This window comes from Ammodytes marinus (assembly GCF_949987685.1).
Source record: "Ammodytes marinus genome assembly, chromosome: 2".
NCBI lineage: Eukaryota > Metazoa > Chordata > Actinopteri > Uranoscopiformes > Ammodytidae > Ammodytes > Ammodytes marinus.
The window spans coordinates 835,472-848,195 of NC_137231.1; the positions used below are offsets into that span (position 1 = coordinate 835,472).

At 41.0% G+C, this 12,724-nt stretch overlaps 1 protein-coding gene across 1 annotated transcript in view; it reads right to left on the reverse strand.

The window, feature by feature from the left end:
* The window catches only part of apba1a (amyloid beta (A4) precursor protein-binding, family A, member 1a), a gene marked incomplete at both ends in the record, with an annotated part of 313,633 nt that extends 301,116 nt beyond the window's left edge, over positions 1-12,517 (reverse strand). The window contains one exon of the mRNA XM_080040598.1: positions 11,078-12,517. Within this exon, the coding sequence (XP_079896724.1) occupies positions 11,078-12,517 (1,440 nt within the window). The remainder of the gene's footprint in view (positions 1-11,077) is intronic.
* Between the last annotated feature and the right edge of the window lie 207 nt (positions 12,518-12,724).

Here is a 12,724-nt window from a genome sequence, read left to right on the forward strand (position 1 = left end):
ATTATTTTCTTCACAACAGGCCTGCAACGAGGGGGTGTGTGGGGGTTCTTTTGGTTTCATCATATTATGCCGGCTTAGTTATAACTGTGACAAGGTAATGCACATGTGTATTTGTTTATAGCCTACTGGTTTAAGCTATATGGGTTATTGAAAGAGGTTTCATTGTGTTCCCATTTATATTGTATTGAAGAACGCAAATTGAGCTTATTTTTGACAAACCTGGTATCTGTGATACGCAGTATTTAATATCTTATTTTAAAAATAAGTAAACATTTGATTACTTACCTTTTTGTTTGTCTGCTTACTCATACAGCGAAGTGGTGATATTGGGCATGTTTAAGAGTAATTAAGGGTACTGTTTGCATATGTGTAAATTACAGTTTTTTACGATTGCTAAACCACAGTGGGCACAACTGGAACGACAAGTGCAAAACTCTAACAACAGTATGCAGAGCAGCGGTTCATTCAGACCAAACTGTAGCTCGTTTTAGCTCGTTTTTCATTGCTTATACACGACGTTCAAAACTCTACACACCTATCTCATGGCTTAACCACAGCCTGCACAACACTGTGGATTTCCAGCACTTTTTTCAAACGCTAACACACTGCTGCCACAACTATAAACCACACATTCAAAACAGAATGAATCCCTTTCAAACACTGCGGATTGCAATTTCAACTCAAACACTAAGATGTCTTGTTTAGACTTGTTAGTGAACATATATACAGTATAAAGGGAAAGCTCAAAAATATATTTTTTTTTGGAAATGGACCCAGGAAGACAGGTTGTTGGAGGTAGAAGAGTGGCAGTGAGAGTGTGGATGTGTGGAGGAAGACCTAGAAGACATAGAGCTGTAATGTCTGATGAAATACAGTAAGGGCAACACTGATAGACCCTGTTGTGAATCATGGTCTCTCATTGAGAGAGGCAGGGTTGAGAGTGCAACCCAATCTGCAAAAATCTAAAGTTGCATCTGTAATACGAATTTTCCAGCAAACAAACAGCTTAGAGTTGCATCCTTACAGTAAATGACAACATTACAGGAATTGATTTCTGTATTACAATTTTAGAATATTTACACAGATAAATACTACATTTGGAAATGTTTTCAATAAAGTATACAAAATGCAAGCAAACTTCTGATTTTCATTTATTTTTGTTATCCTAAAAAAAATGGTATGTTATAAAATAAACAATTTCATGTGAAAGAATTTCACCCTTTCATCAAAGAAAATATTATGTAATTTGTGTGAAATAACTCAAATTATTCAAACTGTAAAGATTAAAAGTTTGTAATTTGTGTATTGGGGTTTGATGCTAGTGTTTGTACTCCGAGCATATTCTGAGTGACATTGTGTGTTATCTCAGTGAGGATTCATAGTGTTTGCTGCAATGAGTCTATTTTGCAGGTGAAGTGAACTGTTCAGCTCCAGTGACTATTGGTAGTGCAGACTGTAGTTAGAGTTTTGCACATTGAGCTACAGTTGTGCCCACTGTGGTTTAGCGATTGAAAAAAACTGTAATATAGGGAATCCAAAGTAAAATTAAAGTAAACAAGTTGGGTTACAGAACCTAGGGCCCTACCCTCTATATTATTGGGGTAAAAGGGGCTGCACAAGCATTGCTTTTCCTTCCAAGATCGCGCTAATGTTGTGTTATAGATATCACCAGTGGCGTTTTTAAAAAACAGGTGAGGCTCAGACAACTAAGAGGGGGGTCTGGGGTCGCCCCGGCCCCAGGAACATTTTGAGCTAAAAAGACACTGTTTCTCGCATTCTGGAGACTTTATAAACACCAGAATGAGATGTTCACATCATCGTGCACTTTCACATTTTAGCCAAAGAAGGAAAGGATGCCTTGCTGCCTTTATCTTGACTAACATCCGACAGTCAAAAACTTTAGAGCAGTGGTTTTCAAACTGTGGGGAGTTATGGCAGGGGGGGGGGCGCGGATGAATATGGGAAAAAAAATATATATATATATTTTTTTTTTAGTTTGTTTTTGATATTAACATCATATTAAGCAAATGTAAGTTATCATACAAAAAAAGGAATACAATGTTTTGGTCTAGATAGTTAATAGCCTAATAATTGAATTAGATCATCTGCCCAACCCAGAGGACCCTGCATAATATTTATTTTTAAATTAAAAACAGTAGCTTCACAGTTTGATTTCTACAGGAAGAACTTCCCACCCTTTGTGGTGTTAAAAACGAGGCATTATTAAACTGCAATGGGAAAGCTAAGTTAGTGTAATAGAAGCAAACGTTGGATGCTACATCCGAAGCTACATGTGCGCTAACGGCTAAAAATAACACTCAGACGATTTAAAACCAGTGAAAACAGTAGCTTCACAGTTTGATTTCTACAGGAATAACTTCCCACCCTTTGTGGTGTTAAAAGCGAGGCATTATTAAACTGCAATGGGAAAGCTAAGTTAGTGTAATAGAAGCAAACGTTGGGTGCTACTCCCGAAGCTACATGCTACACTAGGTAAATAACAGGCAAACAACCATTGAGGAGATTCCTTTTAGTTTCACCAATGGAATTACTACACAAGTAGCTCCCTAAGCTTTGTCTCGTTATAAACGCGGCATTATTAAGACTGCTGTGATTAAGATAAATAAAACAGACATGGGTTGTTGTAAAAGGTTATTCACCAGAAATGATATCTAGGACCTTCAAGGTTCACAACCTAGGTGGACAACCTGGTCAACTATTTGCTGGAAAGCTACAGCGGGCCGAAATAGAAAATCGTAAACACGGTTTAATGCGAGGGTAAAATTGAAATGTTTTAACTTATAGATATCATCATGAAACTTTGCCAGTTGATTACTGGCATTAAAACAATGATTTTTTGTATTGAAGTTTTTTTCAAAAATGTTGAATAGGGGAGAACGGGGGAATCTGAGGCATCGGGTAATGTGAGCCACCCCCTGTATCTAGGCAACGGAAAACATTTTTGGTCATGTGAGATATATGTTTTCAAGCCCCTCTCATTTCCCCATGGCCCTGAAAGAGAGGACCTCATGGTGCTGTGGTAAGCATGTTTTTTTCACCAAAATAGGTATTTTGCATGTAAAAGTAAATTTTCTTGCTGTCAACTTAATCAACTGTTGTGCCAAAGCAAATGTATTCACGTCGAAAAACTTCTATCATACGTGTTGATGAACTACCAACATATAAAAACCATGTGATGATATTAGCTAAAGATTAGCCTGAAATGCTAAGAGAGGTAGTTTTTTCTCAAATTGTGGTGGTGGGGGAAAGTGAGCCAAATGTTGTGGGGGAAAGTGAGGCACTGTCTCACTTTCCCCCACCATGAGGCACAAGTTAAGTTTAGTCTTAAACATATTTTAATGTAATATTACATAACATATGTTTTATTTTAATGTCATACACATTGTAGAAAAGCCATCATGCCAAGGAAATACACCAGGAAGACGACCTGGGGCAACCACATGGAAAGAGCACCTTCTCATCTTTCCCTGTAACCTTCAGGGCTGGAATGTAGAGTAGGCCTAGTTGTAGAGTATGACAGGCTGATGTTATAATCCAGTTGCGTCTTCTCTTAGTCCCAGGCTGTTCTCGCTGGTTCTGATTTTCCTATGCTTTGACCCCCAGACACAAGCTGGCTCTAAGGGTCCTGTGTTCTGACCCCCAGACTGTGTTCTAATCTAACTGGTTCTATCTTTCATTTGAATCTTATTAAAACCTTTTGAATTATAATATGTTGTATTTGATTTTGTTCAGAGTTACTTTCAAGTGTTTAGAAAATTTGCTTTGCTTAATTGACCAAACCCCATCATTCTTTTACTAGTCTGACATTAGTTCTGGAATGTGTGGCTAGCTTTTAGGATTCTAACTGTTACAATATGTGTTGTTATGGTAGTCTCAGAGTGGAAAAAGTAAGTGGATCAGTTTACCCCCAGCTGGTTCACTTTACCCCCTTGATTTTTCTGGTCTGTCTCAGTTTACCCCACAGCTGGGGTAAAGTGAGCCACATGACAACTTTTTTTAAAACAATCATATTTTCACTGCCCTTTGTCTTGAAAAAAATCTGCTAATGCCCATTTCTAGGAAACATCCTGAATTAATGGGAAATGTGTAAATTTGAGTGATAAATCATTTTAGCTCGCTTAGAGGGGAGCAAATGTAAAAAGTGGCTCAGATTATCCTGTTCTCCCCTATATATGCAAATGTGGCATATTTCACAAATTATGCACACATTTGCATATCTTTAAAAACCAAAAATCTAGATATTGGCTAAAGCAAGAGTTGAAATCTTTATTGCATTTTGACTTTATATAAGTGTGTTAAGTTTCTACATAACAAACTTCCTCTGTGAGAAATGGTGTGACAATTCTGGTTTGATAGTGAATAAATAAACGTGATTTGATAGTTTTTTTCATTACTCTGACCCAGAAATCTCAACTTCTAAATCACTTACATCAACTAAACTTTCCATAATCATTCTTAGCACTATTCTGTAGGTTATTGAAGAAGGATTTTTTCATATGTTGTTCATAGTCTGATTTATGAGACATTTTCTTCTTCAAAACATGTCGTAATGCATTTTTAGTATTTTTTGATTTATAAAATTAAAAAAGGCTGTGTAAAAAATCCTTTTTTAATAACATTCAGAATAGTTCTAAGAATGATTATGGAAAGTTTAGTTGACGTAAGTGATTTATAAGTTGAGATTTTTGGGTCAGAGTAATGAAAAAAACTATCAAATCATGTCAATCTAACCACTATCAAACCAGAATTATCACACCATTTCTAACAGAGGAAGTTTATTATGTAGAAACTTAACACACTTATATAATGTCAAAATGCAATAAAGATTTTAACTCTGGCTTTATCCAATATCTAGATTTTTTTTTTTTTTAAAGATGTGCACATTTGTACATAATTTGTCAAATATGCCAAATTTGCATATATATTCAAACATTTCTGAAAAAAAACTTCAATACAGAAACTCATTGTTTTAATGCCAGTAATCAACTGGCAAAGTTTCAAGATGATATCTATAAGTTAAAAAAAAATGTTTTACCCTCGCATTGAACCATGGTTCCGATTTTCTATTTCGGCCCCCTGTAGCTTTCCAGCAGGTAGTTGACCAGGTTGTCCACCCAGGTTGTGGTCCTTGAAGGTCCTAGATATCATTGCTGGTGAACAACCTTTTACAACAACCCATGTCTGTTTTCCCAAAAAAAGAGGGTTTTGCCCCCTTGGGTACAAATTAGTTTGTTTGTATTAACTCTCTTTAATATCTGATCAGAAGTGTGTCTAGTGTGTGCCTTGAACGATTATCAAGAGTAGGCTACTTTAGGATTAGGAAATTGTCAATTTTCACATTAATTGGTCCAGACAAAAAAATAAAATGTTTGGTTTTTAAGCCCAAATGCCATTATGTGCCCTACAAACTAAAAACACAGACTTAAAACCGTCAAGGAAGAGCTTGTGCCTTTTGGAATATTAACAGTGCTCATTGGCACTTGAAACAAAATTCAACTGACAGAAAAAATACTAATAAGTCTTTTGAAAAGATAATACCAACTCTCAACTTTGGCAAATTAACCATTTTTTTCAGAAAAATTATCATGTTTGCCCTTTCTGGAAGGATATGAGATCTTTAATGTATGTTAAGTGTTATTATATGATTGCGCCCTTACTCTGAAAGGGCAACGTGATGATGTCACTACGTTAACGCCTCAGGTCAAACTGTCACGTTGTACGTTGTTGTTTAACTGACTGCACAGTAGTCAGTCATGTAGGCTATTCAAGAAGAGAATAAATACGCCATAAAGGCTTGAAGAGAATGTATCGCTTTGCTTATTCTTCACCACGCCAGCGACAAGGAGTCACCGCTCCATCTCAGCTTTACGCTGTTCTTATGTGCAGCGCGCTGTTTATTAATATAATGGCCCGTCATCAGACACACGTAGCGGATGGTTTTATACACATCGATCGCTCCATCAAGTAATCCAAGGCAGAGCTTTTTGTATCGGGCAGAGAGCGTTATTTTAAGTGTGTCTTACTGTCTTTATAAAGTGTCTTGTTAAAGTTTCCTCATCACCGGACCGCTGAGTCCCACTGTGTGTTGTTTTGGGTTCGTCCCCACCGCCGTGCGTAAAGGCAGCATTCTAACAGCTGATGAACGAGAGTAAACAGCGGGCCTTTGGCAGCGGTCAAGAAATCCTTTTTGCCTATTTTTATGCTGCTCTCGCCTTTTTATGTATCTCCCTCTTTTATCAGCCCACACCTAGGCCTACACACACGTTAATTCGCACACATTGTATGTTCAAATCCAAGTGATGGGCAATTCTGGTGCCGACTAGTAAGGCAGCGGACGTTTAAACGTTTAACCGTCAGGATCGCAGTCTGCGCGCTTGCTTGAGTCGTTTGATGAAATGGAAACTTTACAATTGTTGCAAGTGGCCGTATTGTTATCTTTTCACGTGAAATACAACCACACTTTAGAGCGCTTCTGCCTCGACGTCGTGTTTGCTGCGTTCTGAACCAAAACAAAGCAGCACCTGTCTGAAGTCATAACGCATTTGCAACGAGCGGAACCGATAAGCGGAATCGTTAAGCAGGCATGTCAACGATTCCAAGGAATTGGTTGACTCGGCACCGGTTCTGAACAAGAACCGGTTCTCGATTCCCATCCCTAGCAACAAACACTCAGAGGGACTTCATAGGCGATTCTTCACTGTTTAATTCACCTGTTGATTCCAGATCGCTGATGAAGTCCTCTGCCTCACCGGGAGATAGGAATCTCCTTCTGGATCCCTTGTAATCTACAGAGAGTGTAGCAGGAAAAAGCAATGCGTATTTTAGACCAGTAGCTACAGTGGCAAACAATTTGTGCTTCTGCTGAACAGCCGCGCTGAAGTCTGGATAAGTGAAGATTCTTCTCCCATTGTCTAGGTTTTCCCCTAGATTCCGTGCACAATTCATCACCTTTAATTTCTGTTGATAATCTCCAAACTTCACAATTATGGGCCTTGCTCGAGAAGCATTTGGTGCGGAGATGCGATGCGCGCGATCAATATGGAAAGGCGAAATCCCCTGTAGGCCCAGGATCGAGGGCAGTAGTTTTTGGACAAATGCAACTGTGTTATCCAGTTCTGCACCTTCCGCCACGCCATAAATCAGTAGATTGGGTTGTCGACTTTTATTCTCGAGGTAGTCCAACTTAGATTCCAGCGTATCGACTGTCTTTTGCAGCACTGTGATTTTCTTGTCTGCGTCTGCAAAATTATCCTCGGCGGCACTGACTCTGGATTGAACTTTCACAATTTGTTCATTCAGGTTTGCCATCGAGGTTTATAGTTGAGTCATCTGTTTATCTAAGTTTGTGAGTTGGGACAAAAGTTAATTCTTACTTCCAGTCACCCATTGCTGTAGTAGCCTGGAGAGTGCAGGAACAGCGGGTGGTGGCACTCAGCAATCAGTGCAGTGCAATCTGCGTGGATATTTTTCTATCGCCTTAATTTAGACTAAGATCACCAGAAATGTTGTTTTTACCTCAATAAAAGGCTTCCATAAAAGTTTAAGAAGATGTCCGGATAATTACAGACCATAATTAGGCTGTATTATAGGCTGGAAACAGTTAAAAGCAGACTGGCTCCGCTCTCACTTATGTACGCACGTCTGCCTCAGACACCATGAATGTGTGAAGTGAAAGGCGGAGGTCAATCTGGACAGCGATGTTCACCTGTTCAAGTGGCCCCAATTCCACAGCATTATCCAGTTGACTATAGCTGCTCTCATCTAATCTTCTCAAAAAGCTGTTTTAAATCCTTGTATCCCGTCCTCGACAAAGTACCTTCTCCACCAAACAGCAAACAAGGAAAGCAGAAGAGGGCCTTCTTCTGATGGCTAGCCATTAGCCATTTCTTCTTGGCAAACCACTACACATAAATGCACAGATGCCGTAGCCAGCAGTTTGTCTCATGCCGAAATCCAGTGGATGGTAGGCACCAAGGCATTTTACCTCAAATTTTTCCTCAAAACTAAGCGTCTCAAATCTGTTTTCCAATAGATGATCTACTTCATTCATGTTGACTCGTTTTTGTTTGTGTGCCTCTGACATGTTAGCGAAGTCATCCTTTGTTCCTCGCTACTGGACATTTCGCGCTAAACTAAATATGACTTTGTCAGCGGTCACGCGAGACACGTACAGCCAATCAACTGTGAATTATGAAATGACGCTGTAGTGGGGCAAGCCCAATATGTCCATGGTGGGCCCCGGTTGGGCTAGCCCCTCCGGAAACAAAATGATCTCCATCCACTTTCAATAGAGAAACAATCTGAGCATGCACATTTCAATTTTTTCATGTCCAACAGGGTTTTTCCTGCATTCAAAAAATGTTGGCGCCCGCCAAAGGAATTTTAGCGCCCGCCAAAGGAAAATCCTCAGCGCCAAAGTGTTTTTTTTTTATATATATATAGATAAATAAATAAAAATCTACTTAAAACGGCTCCAAATGTGTTTCCATTTCCGCGCCATTCCAGTCATATTACTTGCAATCTCAGTTGTAAAAAAATAAATCAGGTCGGGGATAATCGTTATTAAACTATCATTGTTCCGCTCGCCGGGGCATGCAGGCTTATAAATGCAGCGCACCCTTTCAGTCGTGAGCTCCGCTCGGCCCCTCCCTTACCTGAGTTTAGCTATCGGCTCGTCCAGAGTAGGAGGGAGATGTTGCGCATTGCCGGGTGTTTTGAAAAACTTCTAGATGACGAGAATAAAGGTAAAACTAATTGTGTTGTCTGAAAACACTTCAGACTCACAACAGACTAAAATAATGTGCAAGATTTGTCACACGCGAGTAACGTGACATACGCGACCGAGAGAGAGAGACAGAGAGAGAGAAAGAAAAGTGATATACGACCTGATCTGCACCTCTAAACATACCGACCAATTTGTTTATTCACTTTAAGTCGAATCATAGTGGTCTATGACCAAGCAATCAATGAATAAAAACACAGGAAGTTTAAAGCTCCTTGACTCCTGCCACCACAACTGTCAACACTACAATGCAACTGCCTATCCAGCCAGCTCCATGACATAAATAAATCATGCCCTTACATTCAATGCTAGCAAAAGACGTGCCCTATCAACACCATTTACAACTGGTTATTTTTATTTTGACATATTTTTTTTTAATTATTAAAAATATGTTTCACTTATTTAGCCTATTTCTATTCTCCCTGTTTTCAGTTCAATTAGGCCTTTGTTTAAAGTCCAAAGTCATGGTGTTATTAGAAAAAAACCTTGTTAAAAGTAAAATAAATGCATAATGTTCTTAAATCAATGATTAACTGTCTTTAATAATCGTGATAACACAATGTGATTACTCAAAATAATCATGATTATGATTTTTTCATAATCGAGCAGCCCTACCTTCTTCCATGGTTTAGATCAATTAGAAACAATTAAAGTATTAGGCCTAAATAGGTAGGCCTAGTCATTATTAGTATTTTGACTTCATATATAGGTTGTTTATTGTGATTTCATAAGCGTCAGTGAGCTCCATGGTAACACAGTGATTGACAGGCTGACTGAAATGCTCTTGAGCTGGACAGAAACTCCCCTCTCCCAACCCAACACCCCTCTTAAAATACACAAACCGTTTGCCTTTACTGTCGCGACCCCAAAAAAAGTCGGTCGCGTACTGACCCCCCAAAGGCCCATTCTGAGCCAGGAAAAACCCTGGTCCAATACACTTTACATTTTGTCATAGGGACTAGGCGGGGCTAAGTCCCAAATGGCTCACACGGCTACTGTAGTGTTACTGCGGACACAAATCAGAAGAACGCAGTCTGAAGCAAGCTAGGGTTGCCTGAACAGGAACTTATTATTTTACAGTACTTTATGGTGAAATTATTATAATTTAAATTTTTTTATAATTATTTTATTTTTCTTGTGAGAGTAGTTGGGGCTGAGGCCCATTCAATGACCAGTTGCCACTGGATATCACACCAGTTGCGCTTTGATAGGTCAGCTGCAAACTAGGTAAAAGTTGGTGATGCCTTAGACATCACAAACCAGGGTTAGTGCCAGAGTAAAATTGGATAAAATATATGGTTCCGTCTGAAAATTAATTTCCCTAGAAAACAGGCTTCAATGATTGGTTCCACAATGTAATTTTTAAGTACAATATTTTTTTTAATAACCAAAATAATGTCAGACCCTTTTCATTTAAGGGTGAAGTAAGCGATTTATTTATGTTACTATAAGTGTTACCCATCTCACTGCCGGTGCACGTGCAGAGCAACCGATGGGTTAATGTGTATGAGCCTACAATGGCGGTGCAGGTAAAAATCCTTCCCAATGTCTGTTTTGATGGTTTTTAACATGTTTTATCACACTTATGGATCTGAGATGATGCTAGATAACTCGCTGCTTGAAGACCGCAGTGCATTAATGTGGTGACGAAGGAGGGGACTGCTAACTGCAGTCACTGACAGGAAGTTAGCTAAACTGACCATTCCGCTTACTGAACCTTTAAACAAATCCTGCTACAGTCAGTTAAATCCAACTAAAGTCAGTTACTGGCAGTAGTAAAATGGACAACCGTCTATTTTCAGCAGCATCGCGTTCAAAAAACTGCTTCGACCAGCTAAATTTGGTGGCAATTTTACATATGTTTCTGTGCCATGACAGGTGCTGCCCTTTGACCCACACAGAGGTGATATGTTGTGATGTCTTGCCTGTAAACTGCAATTCAACCTGTCTGTGTGCCAGCTAACCGTTCAGCTCACCTTATTACAGCTTGTGTGTTACTGTTTTTGCAGTCTTACACATTCAGACTTTAAGTATGATAAGATTAAATGTTTTGAGTAACTAATGCTGCTGATGTTGGCCAAGTGGGGTGTCTACACTGATATACGTGTTTTGGTCTTTTGATCTGGCCCATTGGTCTTTCTGCCCTCCCTTGGACTTAAATAGTAAATGTGTAACAAGTAAACAAACATTAATATACTAACAAAGGCTAATAAACAGAACAGTGTTGTTATTCAGTACAACTTGATCAATAACAGTAAAAACTGTGGTACTTACATCACCCCCCAGTGAAGGCTGTAGGTCACACTCTGCAGTAGGGCTCAAGTCCTGCCGCATCACCCAAATGGGCTCCTTTGGCTCATCAGGTGTGTAAGGAGATCTGACTGTTCTGGTCTTCACTTCCTCTATTGCCTCCTTAATGTCCTTGATGGCCAGGGATATGGCAGCCTTTTTCTCATGTCTGTTCCTCACCATTTCAGGCTCCTCTGAGGGACTCACAGCTTGTTGTCTGGCTTGCTTCCCTCGGTTGGAGTCTTTGCGGTTTTGGTCAAGGTCAGATTGGAACTCATGTTGGGGTCCTTCGTCTAGGACTTTTTCTTCTTCAATGGCGTCTTCCACAGCACAGTGAAGACTCTGAGGGCTTAAGCTTTCTCTGACCTGCGCCACAATGCTGTGGATGTCCCCCTCCTGGTCGCAGCTGTCAGTACGTGGGTGTGGAGCGAACTCGGCTTCCTTCTCTGGGCTGTCTGACTCATCGTCTGAGCGTTCATCATAGTGGCGCAGGCGGGAGCCCACTGCCTCCTGCTGATGGTAGTCTTTACCTCCTGCCTGGCGCTCTAGTAGCTGGAAGCCAGCCCTCCTCTGTTGGAGAGAGCCTTTATCCTCGGCCCCTATCGCAGCAGATGAAACTGATGCAGGGGCATGGCAGATTTCCTCGTAAACATGCTCAGAGAGTGAGTAAATGTCATATGGCTCAGAATAGGCTTCATCTGAAAGTCCAGCCTCTAAATTCTCAAAGCTCTCACCACCCAAAATGGTGGCCCCTCCCCTTAAGGGGCTGAGGGGCTGGGTGTAAATGTAGTTGGAATAGCCATCATTCAGCATCTCTTCTGGCTCATCCTGGTTGTGGGGGTTTTGGATGTCAGGTTGGGGATCATGTGACAGGGGCAGGGGTTGTTGTTGCTGTTGAGCCTCTGCGCTCTCAGTGTTCCTCTCGGCCTGCCTCCCCACTTCCTCCTCTGGCTGCCCCTCAGGGTCCAGAGACATCATCACCAGGCCATGGTCCCCCTCAGCCCGGTCAGAATGGGTGTGGAAGCCGCTCTCTGTGCTTGCTGAGCGGGCCAATACTGAATCATCCCTCTCTCCATCACCTTGGTAGGCCATCTCTGCTTGATTTGGCTCCTGCTGTTGTTGTGCTCTCTCTGCTGCTCTCTGTTGCTCCTGTCTGTGCCTCTGTTCCTGGGCTCTGATCCGGGCCTCACCGTTCCCCTGTCTGCGATAACGTGTCACTGCAGCTCGGGGCATGGGCTTGGGCTGCAGAGCTGGAGCTCCGTGTTGCAGCTCAATGTCTTGCTCCTCCTGTCCTGCTCTGCCGCCAGCACTTCCTCCAGGTGGGGCTTCCCAGGGCCTGTAGCACCTTTCCTGTTTGCTGTGGTTACGGGACCGGCTGTTGTGGTTGTTGTGGTGATGAAGAGGAGGGGCATCGGCCTCTTCCATGGCTGCCTGGCTAGGCCCTTTCTTCTGGGGGTTCATGGGCGAAAGGTTTTGGGAGTCTGTATCAAACAGGCTCATGTATGAGGTCAGGGTAAAGGGTAGTGGGAAGAGACTGCAAGTGAGAAACAGAAAGGGAGAAAATATCAGCAAACAAAAAAGACAAATATGAAAGACATAGTTTCTGGTCAAACCAGAGTCTGACACATACAA